We start from the raw sequence: 19396 nt of genomic DNA, 5'->3' as shown, positions 1-19396 counted from the left end.
GCTTACACGAAGTTGGTTTTGCCGATGCCATATCGTCCACATCACCATGGCCATGAGGTCCAGATTTTTCTTTTTCTTATGGGCCAATCTAATTAGATCTCTAACATTTGAAATGTCATGCTGTCTTCGGTCTTCAAAGCCTGGAATAGCTTCCCAGATTTCATCTAACGTGGCACACTCCCATTGTGCATGGGTTGCCATTTCGAGCTCAACCCCGCACTGCTTACACTTGTTTTCCGATAAGATCTTCCTTCGCATTAAGTTGTGTTTTGCTAGTATAGCTTCTTTGCAAACTCACCACATGAAATTCCGCACTTTGTTAGGAACATTTAGCCCCCAAATCTGATTCCACACTTCATTATACTGCTACTGATTGACTATAAGAACATGCATAGAAGTGAGTTTAGCTAAAAATTTTGAACCTGAGTTTACAGTATAGGTACCTGAGGGGTTGAAGGGCCAAATGATCTTGTCCTCCACTAGGGTACGGCTTAAAGGGATGCTGAGGACCAAGGCAGCTTCATCAGGTGACAACAATCCATGCACTAAGCTTGAGTCCCATGTTCTTGTAAGCAGATTGATGAGGTCAGAAACTCTACCATCTTCAAAACCTGGTACCGTATCAGATAGGACCCATGGATGATCCTGTGATGGCAACCATGCGTCATTCCAAATGTTAATTGCCTCTCCACATCCAACCCTCCATCTTGCCCCCTTTAGTAGAACATCTCTACCCTTTAAAATGCTATGCCAAACGTATGAACTGGAATTAGATTCTTGAGCCTCCCAAATGCTACAATTTGGAAAAAACTTCATTTTAAAGACTCTATAAAAGAGAGAATCCCTATCATGAAGTAATCTCCACGCTTATTTGGCCAAGAGAGCATCATTGAAGTTGGCTAAATCCTTGAAGCTCATACCACCATCCTTCTTTGGGAGACATAGTGTATCCCATTTCACCCAATGAATTTTTCTCTGTTCACCTTTCTGACCCCACCAAAATCTTCTTATCAGGCTCTCAATTTCTGAACAAAGCCCCAAAGGAAGTTTGAAACAACTCATAGTGTAGGTTGGGATAGCTTGGATAACTACTTTGATTAAAACCTCCTTTCTAGCTTGTGATAGGAGTTTCTCCTTCCAACCCTGTAATTTTTTCCACACTCATTCCTTTATATAATTGAAGCTTGCTTTCTTGTTTCTACCCACCAAGGATGGTAATCCCAAATATTTTTCATACTAAATAATTTATGGAACCCCAAGTGCCAACTTTATTTGGTTTCTGGTATCATCACTGGTAGATTTACTGAAGAAGATTGTTATCTTGCTTCGGTTAATCTGCTGACCTGAACATCTCCCATACACTTCCAATATGTCTAGAACTCGTTGGCACTCCTCTATGGTGGCCCTGCAAAACAACAGGCTATCATCTACAAACAAAAGGTGAGTCAGGCGTGGGCTATTTCTACAAAGAGAGTGGCCCTTGATGTGTCCTTGGTGAGGGGCTTGATTAAGTAGTCCATTGAGACCTTCAATGCAAAGTAAGAATAGGAAAGGAGAAAGTGGGTCTCCTTGTCAAATGCCTCTTGTTGGTATGATCCTGCCTTTGGATTCCCCATTCACCAATATGGAATATGTCATAGTTTTGACACATAGCATCGTGAAACTGATCCAGTGCTTTGTGAACCCCATTTTTTCCATGATTAAGGACAAATAAGACTACTCCACTCTATCATATGCTTTATTCATATATTATGACCGTGATTTGACAAAATATGAGTGGTAGAGAAAAAATATTGAGTATATATATATACTAGTTGAAGGCCCGTGTGTTGCATGGTTTTATGTTAAAACTTGTAGAATATATATAATTATTATAACCAAATAAGTAATTATTATAACGAAAGGAATAAATTGCATTGGTATAACAACCATCAAATACAAAATGATAGCACCTTAATACAAAATTATCTTCTAACATACCAATTGTGCTATAATATCATTTGTAGTTACATGTATCAAACTATTCACATATGAATTTTATATCTAATGAATCTACAATATAAGTGATTTGCAGTATTGTTTGCAATAATATTAATGATTAAAATCTTTAGACAAAGTAACATAAAATTGGCCACTTTTTAAAGATGGAACTATTCAAGGAATAAAACCTTTGTTCTAATTTTTTTTTTTTAATTCTAGATTACAAACCTTTCTTAGGATGATTGAAATCTTTTTTGATAAAACTGAAAAAAAAAAAAAAAAAAAAAAAAAAAAAAAAAAAAAGAGTAAAAAAAAAAAATTACAAAAAAGATTGCAAAATTGTATGTAAATTTAATAGTCTATGATTGGAATTTACTAAGACAACTTACATATATATTGGACAACAAAAATAATTAAATTGGATCAAACCATTAACATATGAATTAGATGAAACATAAGGAAATTACCCCCTCAAAAAAAGAAAAACATAAGGAAATTAGCTTAAACAAAAGGCAACAAATACATAAAACGTATTTAATTGATTATAATAAAAAATTAGAGTAAAAAATACATACCTACAAGATTGTAGGTAGAAAAATGGAAGTCTAAATAAATAAAAAACTGTACAATGAGTTGGAGAATGAAAAACTACACCAACTAACGGTGTATATATATACATACTCCACCTAGAAAAGGAGTCCAAGTAAAATTCAAATACTCTAAACTCCTTGAAGTTACCTAATCAAGAAGTTTATGTTTATTACATATTAGTTTTTTTTTTTTTTTTTTTAAATACTTTATCCCAAAAAAATAGTTAATGTTATTAGCTAGATTGTTATTAGATTTTTTTTTTTTTTTTTTTTTTTTTACGTTAAAGTTAATACCAAAAAAAAAAAAATTACAGAAAGCAGTATGTTTTTTTTTTTTAAGAGATACACTTACTTTATGATAATAATGAATTAGAAATAAGAATGAATTAGAGTCCGCATTAATCTAATATTAATTTACTTACAATCTTACATGAAGCAGTTTTTATTTTACGTTTACTATATAATATTTTTTTGATTAATCTATACCTACAATCTTACATGAAGTAAACGTTTAATAGTCTATGATTGGAATTTACTACGACAACTTACATATATATTGGACAAAAAAATAATTAAATTGGATCAAACCATTAACATATGAATTAGATCAAACATAAGGAAATTACCCCCTCAAAAAAAGAAAAACATAAGGAAATTAGTTTAAACAAAAGGCAACAAATACATAGAACATATTTAATTGATTATAATAAAAAAAATAAGAGTAAAAAAAACATACCTACATGATTGTATGTAGAAAAATGGAAGTCTAAATAAAAAATTTAAAAAAAAAAAAAAAAAAAAACTGTACAATAAGTTGGAGAATGAAAAACTACACCAGCTAACGGTGTATATATATATACATACTCCACCTAAAAAAGGAGTCTAGTAAAAATCAATTACTCTAAAATCCTTGAAGTTACCTAATCAAGAAGTTTAGGTTAATTACATATTAGTTTTTTTTTTTTTAATACTTTATCCCAAAAAAATAGTTAACGTTATTAGCTAGGTCGTTGTGGGGCCCAATAATTTATGGGTCAGGTCCATTTGCTCGTGGGAAGTCCAAAGGCCCAAGCCAAAGAAAGCTACGGCCCAAGCTCAATAACATAAAGCCCAAATGGCCCGGAGATGTTGCCGAGGACAGTTCAGTCCTCGGCAGACCCAAAATTCCACCGAAGAAGAGGGGCAAAAACGGTATAGGACCAGACTGGAAAGGAAATCTAAAATATCTCTGAAAAGCTGCCCTCATTACCCTTCCCAGATAAGACTGCATCCAGCAGAGCCGGATTCTTTGGCTTTATCAACCATCCCCAACAATTCTGGGATTAGACTGACGGGACAAATATCAGTCTTGTAAAAGTTGACCCTACACGTGGACGAAGGACAGCAAACGCAGGCTAGTATAAAAGAGAAAGTAAGTAATCTGGATAGGGGGGTTGGGAGCAACGGACAAAAAAACCAAGGACTCCCATCCTACCTTGAGGAGAAAAACTCTAGGGGTAAGAACCGCTTAACGATGTATGCACACCACAGAAAGAAAAACCACCGCCGGATAACCGAAGGAAGACCTTAACAATCCTCGGACCAAGTCCGAGGAGTCCAACCACTCAGGATGTGATGCTATAGGGCTTAAATGTTCAAATCCAACTCCTTTTTTCTACATGAATTCCTCTAAAAACAGGATCGAACCATCGCCCCGTGATCAAAGACAAGCCTTTCAAGCCCACTCTCTACAAATCATATTGTGAGGGATCTTTCACGAACGAGTCCAACATCATTATTGGGTCGTTAAAGAAATCGTGTCCCTACAGTCATTATTAGATTTTTTTAAAATTTTTTTGCAATATATATTTTTTTTTTTAGAGATACACCTACTTTATGATAACAATGAATTAAAGATAAGAATGAATTAGAGTCCTAATTTTTTGAATTTGAGATATGAATGAATTAGAGTCCTGATTAATCTAATATTAATTTGCAGTTTTTTATTTCATTTTTTTTAGAGATACACTTACTTTATGATAAGAATGAATTAGAGTCCTGATTAATCTAAAATTAATTTACCTACAATCTTACATGAAGTAGTTTTTCTTTTACGATTACTATATAATATTTTTTTTTATTAATCTAATATTAATCTATACATACAATCTTACATGAAGCAGACATGAAGCAATTTTTTATTTCTTTATTTTTTTTAAAGAGATAAACTATTTAATGATAAAAATGAATTAGAGTTCTAGTAGTATACTATTCCTTTTTAGTTCTTTAAAAATCTAAAAATTTAATAAAATTTCTGTAATTTGGAGAAGCCACGTAATGTAACCACAGCATCTAAGCTCAAATTTTATTATATATAATATGATATGATATGATATGATATGTAAGTGGTAAACAATCACTCACAGTTTGTCACATTAAAATTGTGGTAAAAAAAATCATAAAATAGTTTGTGATATTAAAACCATTCAATTAAAAAATATTATAAATATTAATAATATTTTATTTTGAAGAGATTTGTTCTACCAAAATTATTGGGTTTTAACTTTTAAGATAATAATTTTGTATTTACTATGAAAAATGCAAATCAACTTAGGGGGTGTTTAGTTAGTTAGTTCTAACTTATCTTTTCACATTTTAAACAATATTTTTACACACTTTTTCACCCACACGTATATCAAAAATACTCAAACTACTCTACCAAACAGGCCCCAAATATATTTTTTGTGTGAAGCAATTAAAGAAAAAGAGATAAAATAGAAAATTACAGATTACCCACTTGTGATTTGTCTCAAATTTAACTTACCCATCCGTGATTTCATTTTTAACACTTTACTCATATGTGCTTCACTCTGTTACTACTTCATAACCCACCTCCCAAATGTTACTCTAACACATTTTTTATCAGAAACAAAACCCAAAACAGATCAAACACTCCTCTCTCCAAAACACACTCCCATCCATGCGAGCTCACCAAACTAAGATCCTAGAGGCTACAAGGCAGAGAACTTCAGATAATAGACCGAAAACCATCTGGGGCCATCACAACCACCATCAGAACCCACAACCACCGCAACCTCCATCGGAAACCACAACCACTGCAAGCCCTAATCTACAACCACCACCAAAATCAAATCAATCCATAACCCAAAACTAAAAAAAAATAAAATGAAACCCATGAAGCAAATTTTGAGAGAGAAGAGATGTAGTTCGATCTAAGCCTTTGGCATCAATTCCTTGCAAAAATAGTGGTGGTTGATCTGGGTTTGCTGGGTTTTTCACTATGGTGGCAGATCGACCTCCAAAATGTCGCCTTCGGCATCGATTCCTTACAAAAACAGTGGTGGTTGATCTAGGTTTGCTGGGCTTTTCACTATGGTGGCAGATCAACCTCCAAAACACTGTCTTTGGCATCGATTCCTTGCAAAAATGGTGGTGGTTGATCTGGGTTTGCTGGGTTTCTCACTATTGTGGCAGATCGACCTCCAAAACGCCGCCACTAGAGAGAGAGAGAGAGAGAACGGATGAGAGGAAACAATGTTGCTGGGCTTTTGTTTCAGTCCTAAGAGAGAGAGCAAATCGACCTCAAGTTGCTGGGCTTTTGTTTTTGTTTCATTGAAATGAATGTCTTTTATTGGGTTAACGAATAAAGATTATTCCCTCATGTTTTTGTCTTCAATTGGATTAATGTCTTCAATTCCCTCATGCTGAAAATTTGTACGCGTGGATGGGAGTGTGTTTTGGGAGAGAGAGAGAGAGAGAGAAGTGTTTGATTTGTTTTGGGTTTTGTTTTTGATAAAAAAATGTGTTAAGAGTAACGTTTGAAAGGGAGGTAGATTACAAAGTAGTAACGAAGTGAAGCACAAGTGGGTAAAGTGTCAAAAATGAAACCACAGGTAAGTAAGTTAAATTTGAGGCAAACCACAAGTAGGTAATCTGTAATTCTCCTAAGATAAAAAGAAAGACAAAAGAGAGAAAGAAATATAATAAAATTAATTAAAAACAAATGGTATGTTCATTTCTTCCTAATTAAGTTTTAAGTAATTGTCTTCCTTTCAAATTAGTGGGATTACTGGAATAGATGTTGAGAATTGAATTTGTTTTTTTAGAATTTGAAGAAGAAAGAGAATATGATAAAGATTGAGAGACATAAAATAAAGAACAAAGAGAAAAAAAAAATGTACAGATAACTGTAGTAGTGGGTTTGAAGGTGAAGTTTTGAGTTTTGAATTTGGATAATTGTTTGTGTTTCATAATGGATTTTGCTGAAATTTTAAATTTGGATAAGTGCTTTTTATTTATTATTATTTTTTTGGATAACTACTTGGTAATGTTTTTTTCTCAAAAAAAGAACTTGGTAATAGGTTAAGTTAAACTTCTATGTTTTTATTTACTACAATTATTTATTTTTATTTTTATTTTCCCCCTAGATGTCTAACATATGAGAGAGAGAGAGAGAGAGAGAGAGAGAGAGAGAGAGAGAGAGAGAGAGTTTATAAACAAACAAACAAAAAAAGTGAGAAAAAAAAAAGGAACGAGGAAAAAAAAAGTGCGAGAGAAAGAGAAAAATAAAATCTATTACATTTGTATTTTGTAAAACGTGGATAGGCAAAAAATGGTTAGGAGAAATTACTTTTTTATTATTTTAATTTAGCTAAAATTTAAGAGTTTTACTAAGCCAAACTTAGACACAAAATTTGTCTTGAAGTCATAAATAAGATAAAGAAAAAGAAAGATTTGCGGTTTTTGAAAACATGCATCATCCAATCGAGGAGTTATTCCTAAAGCAATACCCCACCAAAGCTTTGAACAAAAATGTTTGTGAGGAAGAAGATTAGAGGAATCACCTGTTTGGTATATGAACTTGAAGTAGCATCAATGATAATCTTCAAATGCATCATGTTACAAAATCAAGCACCACTTTGAAATGCATATTATTGTTCAAATGACAAAACTTAGGTACAGTAGTTTATGTGTTATTTCTTAGATTCCCCTCTTAAAATTCAACCATTGACTACTTAACTAAAAAATATACTTCTATCTCAAGAGGAAAAATCCATATGGCAAAATCTTAAAAATAGAATCTAAGAAAAAACACCTAAATTCTATACCTAATTTTTACCCTTGTTCAAATATAGGCTTGAAGAAAATTTATGGGATTTGTCCCAAAAAAGTAAAAAAAAAAAAAAAAAAAAAAAAAAAAAAAGATGCTGATTAACGTGGCAGTAATCCCATATGGTTAAGAATAAAAATAAATAAAAATTTCGCCTGAGCTTGAAGAGAGGCCAAAACAACACTTCCACTAAAAATACTATGTATTCCAAAGCCATCTTATGCATATTATAAAGCTTGTAGACTATTCTCCTATATGAATTGCCAATTCAAAGTACGATTCTTAGAAGGTTCTTAAGATAACTCAATTATTAAGTTTTTAGAATCTAATTCATCGATTGTAAAATGAGCAAATTGTTTTGGTATCTTTAAATTATTGATGATATAACAAATCAAATCCACTCATTTCAAAAAGAATTTGAAGAACTCCACGACAAGTAACCCTACAAGCTCTGAATTTAATTTGATTTGACTTATGAAAAACCAAACAAATAAGTTTTCTAATATAAAATTCAAAACTTACAAAAGTAATTGCATCCTAAATAGTCATTCAAATCTATAATATATCTTAATATCACAAATAATCCATAACAATATGTGAAACAAAATAAACCACAACAATTAATGTCAAACTACAGTAATCAATTTATGGAACATAGATAAAGATAAAAATAAAGGACGACGATAATGATTCGATGGCCATAGAGAATTCAAAGATGAAAATAAAAATCAATAGAAACTAGGGTTTCCAATGATAGAGAGAAGTGAAGGATGAGAGCAAACACAACTTGACATCCCTAGTGATAGAAAGGTGACAATGGCTAAGAAAATAAGGTGAATTGAGGTCTAAGAGTGAGAGGTAGCCATAGGACTTGGGAGAATGCAACTTATAAAGAAAATAGGTTTATATACCTAAGAATTTGAAAGGTATATTAGTTAAATGACATTTAGGGTGCGTTTGGATACCGTTTATTTTGCTGAAAACTGAAAACAATAAAAAAAATAATTTTCAGCTACTGTTCAAACTCACAAAACACTGTTTATTTGCCTTAATGCACAGACATGAACAATGCAAGAAGCGCTAGTAAAAAAAAAAAAAAGGTACAAAACATAAATGTGGATGCTGAATCCAAACATATACTTAGTTAAACGAATTCCATTGGACACAAACACAAAAAGTTTATGAAATAGGTCATTCATGTCGATCCGAATACGAGACAAACTCGTTAAATCTCAACCCATAACTTGCTAACTTCATGTCGTATCAGGTTGGATTTTGCCATCTTGACTTGATTCTTCATAAAATAGTAATACACAACAATGGCAAGTAAAATGACTAACAAGATGGCCCACAAGCTCAATGCCCCTGAAGAAGGAAAAAAAAAAAAAAAACCCAAGAAATGAGAGAATCCAAGATCAACACAAGATAAACAAACCCACAATTCAATAGCGGGAAATGAATACGTTATTAAATAATCAGATCAAATAATCCAGAGAGGTGTGTACCAGTTTTCTTATTTTCCTCAATTAGTGTCACCCTTGCACTTGAGTCCAGGGATACAGATGCCAAAGCCCTGTATTCAGAGTTTACATGCTTCACTGTCAGATTAATTGAAGGAAAAAGGTGCAGCATAATTGTGATCGAGAAGTAAAATGCAGATACGTATATTACAACCTTGAGTCATGCGAGAATGCAAGTGCAGTTACAAAGCCAAGGTGTGCTTTCCTAACAACTGTCTGAACCTGTTTACTGGCTGAATTTAAAATATAAACGTCTCCTTGAGTTGTCCCACTGCAAGTCAACCAATCAAAGGGAGGAAATGTTAAGTGCTAGACAAGATGCATTGTAAGAGTTTAAACATACACCACACCATAAGTACTGTTACAGACCCAAACAAATAGAAAGTTCACTTTTTCAGAAATTGAGGAGGTCCCTTCCCACAAAGGATTGGGCCAAGAATGCAAGTTTTAACCATTTCAAGACTGCAAACAGATTGGGGGGTGACATATAAACCATTTTCCTTTTGCCAACTGTCCCAAAAACTATTGCAGGATGTCTTAAAAAAAAACGTAAAGTAAATTGCAAATTACACCCTTAAAGTTTTGAGGGCGTTTGAATTTTCCCCCTTGAAGTTTTAGAATTTGGATTTTACGAGAGTGTTTGAATTTGACATCCTGACGTTTCAAAATTTGGATTTTACCTCCTAAATTTTAAGAGTGTCTAGATTTTACTCCCCAAAGTTTAGGGTATTTAGATTTTACACCTTAAAGTTTCAGAATTTGCGGGTGTTAAATCCAACTAGTCCCAAACTTTAGAAGGTAAAATCCAAATTCTAAAACGACAAAGTGTAAAATCCAAACATCCCAAGTTTCAGGGGGAGTAAAATCCAAATTCTAAAATTTCAGGGTGTAAAATCCAAACATCCCCAAACTTTAGGGATGTAATTTGCAATTTACCCAAAAAAGTAAGTTATATTGTCAGTGTTGACCATAGTGACATATATCTATTCTGTAGATAACTCTAGATGGGAGGATTGCTGGTGATAAAAAGCACAATCACTTCTATCAAGGATAGAGAACTTGAAAAATAAAATCATGAAGAAGGTGAAAATTCATCTCCGCAAGAACTTGAACTAGCAAATCGAGTTTTTACCAAGCAAGTAGCTTTCCATCTGGTGAAACATTGAAGGCCGAAATTGTGTCATGTACTACAGTCTTTGATCCTATCCTCTTCCATGTTTCTGTATCCCATGTTACAATGCTTCCACCTTTACCTGTGTAGAATAATTAATCTTAATGGTCAGCTCATGAAACGGTACGGTATAAAAGGTAAGCACTTCTTTCAAAAACTGGAAGAATGGCTTCTAGTCTGATTTTCACCTGTCACTGCAGCAATATATACAACCTGATTCATATCATTACTCACAGAGAATCTACAAAAGCAGAAAACTTCATCCTGCACATAAACAAATCTTATTAGTTCATCCATATTATAAAAGATTTATCAAATCAAATCAAAGAAAATCACAAAGACTTTTAAAAGATGTACTAGTATTATACCTGTGCAATTCACATTAGTATAAAATCATATACAACAAAAAAGAACATTTCATTAATATATAATTGAAATTAAACATTAACATTGATAGCAAAAATAAAAGGAGAAAGTGACTTTAAGTTGTGTCACAAATTCATCATGTAAGATCAAGTTTCTATCAAATTGTAAAATAATAGATTATTGAAATAAAGAAAAAACTTTGTTTAAATTTCTTAAAGAACAAAGTTTCACTCCAAACATGTTTGGAGCTATATGGCGATTTATAAGACTATCCATGATTATTATTTAAACAAGTCACATGACTTATTAGAAAAGTCATACGAGTAAATCTACACATCGATAGTCTCTTCAATTGCCACATAGTGGGACGAAGGAAGATAGCTCCAAACATGTTGAGAGCCAAACTTTTTTCTTTCTTAAAACTTTTGATAATTGAGTTTTATTTGGAGTAATATTTAAAATTTGATAAACTTTCATAATAGAACACCAATATGATACTCTCATTTCTACAGTAAATTTAGTCAGTATATGAGGTCATGGTCAGATGATCCCACTAATAACTTATTACATTGAGTGAGCCATTATTTCAGTACTTTTTTACAATACAATCCGCTTTTGCTTGTTGATGTTCAATAACCATACAATTGCACTCAACATTGCATGTTAAAATCATCAAACAATCTACTTGACTGGAAGTAGCTGTCAACTTAGAAAGCTAAAATTGAAAATAATTTGATTTTCCCTCACAGGAGAATTTTAATCAGTTGCTCACATTTCCATTTAGAAGAGAAGCTATGGCTGATTTGGAAGTCAGATCCCAAACCTTAGCAGGGCCACTGTTTCCTAAGGAGACAAGGTACTTCCCGTCAGGGCTGCAGGACAACAAAGTCAGATACTTAATATAACTTCATTACAAATAAAGGAGGTAGAATGTACAAAATTCCTTTTTTTCCCTTTCATGGATCTTGTAATTTAATAGTAATATTAGTCCATGCCATCAACCTGAAATCTAGATCCTTCACAGATTTATGAGCACCGGCCTTATCAAGAATAATAACCATGCTAGGCCACTCGAAGACCCTTAAATTTCCATCCTGTACTGCACAAAATTCAGATAGTCATTACATCTTATATTTGCATGAACCATGACACATTTTGGAAAAGAGATTCAGCAATGGCATAGATGAAGCACAACTTAACTCCATTGAACACCACCAAAAAAATAAATAAATAAATCATTACTTGAATAAATGTTAATCTTTTAAAAAGAAAACCAGAGAAGTCACATTTTTTTTAAGTAGTCTAAAAAATGTGAAAGACAATATCTACCTCGCTACCAGCAGCAAGTGCAGAACCCTCATTGTTAAACGCTAATGATAATTGCTGTCCAACATCTTCCAACCGGTGCTGCACTTTATCAGACTCCTTTAAAATTAATTTATAATGTTCCCCATCCTCACTCTTTTCTTCAACCATTTCATACCATCTGCATTGGAAAAGCTCGATTACAAATCAACAACTCCCATATAACTGGAAGGAATAATGGTGACGGTTTTATATGTAACACTCATACACATCTTTACAAAATTGAGTTCCTTCACCTTTATTGAGAATAGCATGCAGTGGGGTCCACTTTTAAATAGTACATCTTAGTAACTTACCTAAATTAGTTTACACTCTACACACAATACTATTCAACAGACCTGTTCACAGCATATTGTTCTAGCATTGCTTGCTTATTGTACCTTCCTTTGATCAAATCTGTTTGGTCACTCGAGGCTAAGAAAATCCTAGTTTGCTACGCTTGTCAAAACCATACATAAATTCCATTTCCACTATTCTTAAAGAATTGGTCACTTAATTCAACTTTCCTTTTAATCCTAACATAAATTTTGGAGGTAGTAGACTAGTAGTAGGGTTTTTTTTTTTTTTTTTTTTTTAAACCTTTCTAAAAAAGAGCCTTTAGACTCGCCACCTAGGCACAAGGATAAACTGCTTAACCCGTCAAGGGTGAAAAGCCCCTGAATTACCCAGTAATTAGTTCTAGCAGGTGGTGTCAGTTCGCTACTAATTTGAACAAACAGGCTAACTGACTCCACCCGTCAGACCCAATGGACGCGCTAATCAGTTTATGCAATTTGGTAGCTTTAGGGGGTGTTTAGTTGTGTTTTTTAAAACACAGTTTTCGTTATTTAAACATTACTGCACGTATTTTTACGACACTTTTTCACACATATTTATTTCCACAATACTTAAACAACGATACTAAAAAAACCATTACCAAACGGACCCTTATTTATTTTATTTGAGTAATCAATTGGACAATTCAAGAGCTTATAAATTGGTTGGTGAGTTAGGGTTTTTTTAAAAGAATGAATACCTGCAACTATTGGGGAATGAACAAAAGACTCCGTCTCCATTCGGATGAACCGCCATTCTATACGGCAAATCAGAGCCAGTTAAAAGCCTAAACACCTGAAAATCAAACCCACAATTTTTATGCACAAATTTGCAAAATCTGTAATTAAAATAAAAAATTAAAAAAAAAAAAAAAAAAAAAACTAAAAACCTAATCCCTAAAATTTAACAGTAACAACAATTTTCTTAAATCTGAACTGAAAGAGTATTACGGGCTGATCGGAGAGGGAATTAGCGTCGGAATAGAAGGCGGAAATAAGGATGGCGTTGGGGATACCGCTCCGACCCTCGCCGCCACCGCCGGCCAAAACGACGTCGTACTGAGTCGAGTTGGAAACTTCATCATTATCGCTGGATCGATCTCGATTTTTGGATCTACGCCAACCGGCTGAGTACAAAGGAGAACCGTATTTCCGAAAGCTAAGAGAAGAATCAGTCTCTTTCTTCGCTATCACCATCACTGTGGAAATTTATACTTTTTGGTTTGTGATGTTCGGTAAGGGTTTCTTGCGGTTTTATCTATCTCAAATGTTGTGCTTTCCTTGAAGCATCCCAAATATATTATTTTAATCATTTTATATGTATATATATATATATTAAAGACACTTTAATTTTAATTTTTCTTTTTCTTTATGAGATTTGTTTTGATATTAAAAATTTTTGGAAAATAAACATTCTATAAAAGCTATTTCATTTTTTCTATATTTTGTAGTGATTTTAAAATGAGTTAAAAAATTATCTGTTAACTTTTCTTATTTAACTTAGTGTGAGAAGATAGAGTTATTTGAGATATAGTTGTTTTTAAGAAATTTTTAAACGAAAACAACTCTATCACTATCCCATGCCAAATAATTTTTGGTTGACCAATTTTTTCTAATACCACCAAACACAAAAAAATAGGAAAGAATGATGTTTTCCATTAAACTACTAGTATTTTGAAAATTGCATTTTAAATATTAAAAAAAATTTATATTAATCTTCTGACGCATAGTTATCAAAATCAAATTGAAGGTTGAGCTAACTAAAAGACAGGTTTATTGGTCAAAATGTAAGTTTATTAATTAAGTAATTAATATATTTTTAATTATAAAAATAACTAAAATAAAATAAAAATTAAGTCAAGTATCTAATTGATAACCAACAAAAAAAAATATTATATCACATAAATTTGAGAATTGCTATATCCATAATATTTTCACAACAAATCATAAATAGTTAATTGTTATTGATTCAAATTTAAATTTATTATTGAGATTATTTTTTTGCTCCAATAATAACCTGTCATTTAAGATTTATTATAAAAATATTACAAACATAGCATTTTTTTATAAATTTAGATAATAATAACCCAATATTTATATTTAATTATCTAAATTATATTTAACCCTTTTAAAATATATATATATATATATATAAAACCCAAAAATTGAATAAAGAAGATAATAATAATGATAAAGGGAGTGACATACAGCACAAGGAATTGGGGAAACAATGAGCATTAAAATTAAAAAATGAATGACGCGGCAGTATGGTAGACGGTAGAGAAGCTTTATTTACGTTTATCAGATTGATTTTTTAAGCGTCCCTTAAAAGTCTCAATCAATCGATCAAATAAAATCAATCAATCAAAGCATAAAGTTTTTGTACTGGCAGGCGGTATTGTGTCAAAAAAGCTGTCTACTTTTGAAATTTTCGACCCTACCAAGTCACCACTCCGAATTAAATTGCGTACCTTCCAATGCAAGTCACGACTAACGACTCGCCGATTTTATGGTTGAATAACTTGAATAGAGCGCGTGGGTTCTAACATATTTTCACACATTTTAAACAATTTTACCTATATTTGAACACACTTTTTTACTTATATATATCAAAAATATTCAAATAACATTACTCAAACTAACCAACCAAACAGGCCCAAAATCTTTAAGGGTTTAAACTCTCTTCGGATATTACTGTTCACAAACGCTGGTATAATGATAATGAAACAAACTTTTTATAGATTAGACTTAATAATATTAAAAAAAAAAAAACTCATTTATTTTTATTTATTTGTTTATAAATAAACTTGGTTAATCCTTAGATTGAAGGTGTAAATGTACTTTAGTTTTTATATTTTGACTTTTTTTCATTTTGATCTCTATATTTTAATTTTATCACTTTTAGTTCCTAAACCAATTAACGCGTGTTATTTTTGTCTTTTCTATCAGTCAACAAACAAAAATATCTGAGGCAATTTACAAATGAATTAAAATATTATAAAAAATCTACTGTGGCACTCATCACCCATGCCACATGGATTTTCCGCCCCTTTAAAAATTTATTAATCAATTTTAACAAAAAAAAAAAGAATTAAAAATAATAAAATACATAAATTTAGATCTAATTCATTTTGAACAAAAACACATAAAAACATTATCACAGATTTGAACATTAACACTAGAATATAAGAGCACAAACCCAGAACCAAACACAAACTCAAATTTAAAAACACAAAGAACACAATAACAAACATAAACTATTTACTCTCAAAATAAATGTCACATCAAATCCAGAAAATCATACAAACCCATCAAGAACACACAAGAGCACAAACCCAAAAAAATCATATAAACCTAAAATCAAACACAGAAAAATCATAAAAGAATATTGCACCCAAAAAAAAAATCAATCCATATATATGCACAAACCAAATTATCCAAAAGAAAAAATAGATTTAAAAATGAAAATTAAATCAATACAATCATTAACAAAATACCCACAAAATTGAACAAACCCAGCTCAATCCCTCAACCATACCAACACAAACCTAGCTCAACCATACCAACACAAAGCAAAACATCTCAGTCTCTCTTTGAACCCACCAATGGACCTAGCCGATCCAGACCCAGAAAACCCAGATCTACCCACCACCAGCAACCCAAAAAAAGAACCAACACTACTAATCTAACCTAGCCACCACAATCTCCACCTCCACCAATCTAGTGTAGCCATCAAACCTAACCAACCCAACCCTTTCTCTCCACCTCCACCGATCTGGCATAGCCATTAAACCTAACTAACCCGATCTAGGTGTGCGTGTTATTACACATGTTACATGCTCATAAAGCCTCACAACACTGAGCACACAAACACATATACCCAGCACTTACCCTCTGTTTTGCCCTTCAACCTCCACATCTCATTTTTGTGGATCAAGTGTCGTTCAAGATGCTCTTAGCTTGTTGATCAGAGAGTAGCTTCTGGGTTTGGGAGTAAAGAGATTCGGGTTTAGAGAGAGTGTTTGTTGATTTTGGGCTTAGGTCGAGAGTCTTGTGAGTGCTGGGTTCCATAGTGGTGTTGGCTGAGTTCTGTGGTGGAACAAGGAGGTTGTGCCTTGTTTTGGATCAAAGAGAGAGAAGCCGAGGTCTAGAGAGAGATGGACTCAGATCAGGTTTTTAGTCTCAAGTGTTCAAATTGTGTGAGATTTAGTTTGAGTGGTAAAGAGATTGGAGGTGGAGGAAGCTCCAACCATGGTGGCCATGGAGCTTCGGCACAGAGGAGAGGAAAGAAAATGAAAATTAGATAGCATTTTGTATTCATTTTATATTCAAATCTAGGTTTGTGTTCTTGTTGAAGGTGAAACAAGATCTAGATTTATGTATTTTTTAAATTTTAATTCTGTTTTTTTTTTTAATTAAGTTAAAATTGATAAATTATTATTTTAAAAAAAAAAATTAGATGCTGATGTGGAATTTTTAATTGTAATACCTCGACCCAACTTTATAGTTAAACTATGTGTTTGAGTGGTTAATTATTATTTTTAAGCCACTTCCTTTCTACAATTAATAGAAGAGTATTTAATAAACATATTATTTTATAATGCCTTTGAATAAGAATTGTAAAGATTATAAATAATTAATGGTTATTTGTATTATAAATATATACTACATCTGTACAAAACTTTATTAAGTGATTAAGTTATTAGATATATAATTGTTGGGGTTTAATTAAGTATATAAAAGTAAGGGTTTATATGCAAAGTTATTTTATTATTTGGGTCTATCTATAACATAAAGTTATGGAGAGGTGGTAAGTATATTTTGAAAAGTCGTAAGGGTGAGTATTCAGCCCATTTTCCCCTTAGCACACACGTGCCCCACCTAAGATATTTGCCTTGACTTCTTGGTTGCACCAGAAACTTCCTGGCTCCTTCTTTCTTTACTTCTTTGTTTTCTTCTTTCTTTATTCTTATTGGCAGCACCTTATCTCTTCTTTGACTTTCTCAAAGAAAGTAGAAGACTCAAGAAGCTCTCTCCCTCTTTCATACCCACGGTCCAACACCAAAAGAAAGAAAAGCTCTCAACTCTTCTCTCCCTCTCACACCTACTGGTCCTGCAGCAAGGAAAAAGTTTTCTTTCAATTCTTCTCAAGCTCTTGTTCCCAACTTAAAGCTAGAGTAATTTTAGCTTTATCACTCCAAGAATCCGAATTTAGGGTAAGGGGAAAATGTAATTCTTTTAGTCTATCGTCCATTTTAAACTTAAGTGATGGTTATAAGATTTTGTTTATGGGTGTGTTGGATTCTAGAGGTTGTTGACTGCTCAAATATGAATTGAATCATTGTTATGCTTTCTTGTGCTCCTAGATGATAGACTAAGATAAAATCTATTATGGGTAAGTGTTAAAAGGAGTAAAATAACTAGATTAACTTTATGTAATTGTTAATTGAGGTGCTGAATGTGTAGTTGATTCAATAATTGAAGCTTGTTAAGAGTTAATTCATGAACTTGCTGAGAGTTGCAAGTTTATGTTAAAAAGTCATCATATATCTATTTTTTATGAAACGTTAAGTTTTATGACTATGAAAGTTATAATATTTTATGAGAAGAAGTTTATGAAGAAAAGTTTTTTTATTCTTTAAGATGTTTCTAATTTAAGATAAAGTTACCAATTATCTGATTTAAGGCTGTGTTTGGTTCATGTAAAATATTTTTCCGGAAAATAAGAAAAGCTATTTTCGAGAAAGTAAAATATTTTTAAGTGTTTGATTGCATTTCAAAAAATGCTTTGAAAAATATTTTCTAGTGTTTGGTTGTTTTGCTGAAAATGCTCTAGAAAACCCATTTTTATCATATTTCTCATATTTTCTTAAAATCCAAACAAATATTATCACATATAAACAACACAAGAAACAAAAATCAAAACAAAACATCATTTTCATAAACTCAGTGAGAGGGGGAAGAAAGAGCGAGAGATTGAGGGAAAGAGAGATCGGGAAAGAGAGAATTGGAGTGGATGGAGGCGGCGACAGTCAGATCGGGTGGGTTGGGGGGTGGAGTGGAGTGGGCTGGTGGTCGGTAGCGCCTAGATCGATGATCGGTGGTGGCGGCCAATGCGTTGGAGAGCCTAGTGGAGCACGGCCTGCGATTGATTGTCAAGATCGGAGCTCATCAGTGCATGGTTGGCGATCAGAGAGGTGGATCAGTGATGAGGGAGGGGTGGGCTGAGATCTGGGTGGATCGGTGTTTGTGGGTCTTGGGTGTTTGGCTGGCGCATGATCTAGGCAGTGGGCCGGCGTGATCGGAGCTTGGCTGTGGTGAGGCGTGATCTGGGTTTTGTGGGTGTGCTCATGCTTGAGCTCTCTCTCTCTCTCTCTCTCTTTGTTTGCGCGTCTGTGTGTTGGTGAGTCCCTTCTTTCTTTGCGTATCTCCGGAACGAAAATGGTTTGAAGTGAAAATAACGACAGAAATCATTTTCCGCCCATTGCTCTTATTTTACGGTTAACACTGAAAACATTTTCAGTTTGACCCAATTTTCCGGACCAACCAAACAACCTATTTTACGGAAAAACATTTCTGAAATTAGTTTGAAGCTAAAACAAACACAGCCTAAGTTAAAATTATTATTTTGTAATGAGAATATATATATATATATATATATGTGTATGTATGTATGTATGTATGTATGTATATGATATTAAACAATCAATATTGTATTTGGTGACTTTGTTGGAAATGAAAGGAATTCAATCTGAAAGGTTTTGGTAATATTATTCTGATAAGAAAAATGAGAACAATTATTTACCTAAGAAAAACATATAAGTTATTTTTATGAATAGTATAAAATACTATGCATGAAAAGATGTTCTCCTATTTGAATATTTATAGAATGAAATGATTTGATTTACAGACATCCTTATTAAATTCTCATTTATCTTACCTTTACTGAGCTGTGTAACTCACCCCTTCCACTCTTTTAG

The 19396-nt window shown here is 32.6% G+C and overlaps 1 protein-coding gene across 1 annotated transcript; it reads right to left on the bottom strand.

Moving 5' to 3' along the window:
- Positions 1-8673: 8673 nt before the first annotated feature.
- On the bottom strand, positions 8674-13676 carry LOC126707617 (SEC12-like protein 2). Its single transcript, XM_050407374.1, has 10 exons — positions 13368-13676; positions 13118-13212; positions 12067-12223; positions 11740-11831; positions 11510-11609; positions 10560-10635; positions 10333-10453; positions 9355-9471; positions 9186-9253; positions 8674-9045 (listed from the first exon to the last, which is right to left on the bottom strand). Exons 1-10 carry the CDS (start codon positions 13611-13613, stop codon positions 8906-8908), a joined length of 1212 nt encoding a protein of 403 aa, XP_050263331.1. The 5' UTR covers positions 13614-13676; the 3' UTR covers positions 8674-8905.
- Between the last annotated feature and the right edge of the window lie 5720 nt (positions 13677-19396).

Source organism: Quercus robur, chromosome 11 (assembly GCF_932294415.1).
Source record: "Quercus robur chromosome 11, dhQueRobu3.1, whole genome shotgun sequence".
In the NCBI taxonomy this organism is placed as follows: domain Eukaryota; kingdom Viridiplantae; phylum Streptophyta; class Magnoliopsida; order Fagales; family Fagaceae; genus Quercus; species Quercus robur.
Note: the sequence above shows the minus strand (reverse complement) of the source record. Positions and strands in the feature narration are given on the sequence as shown.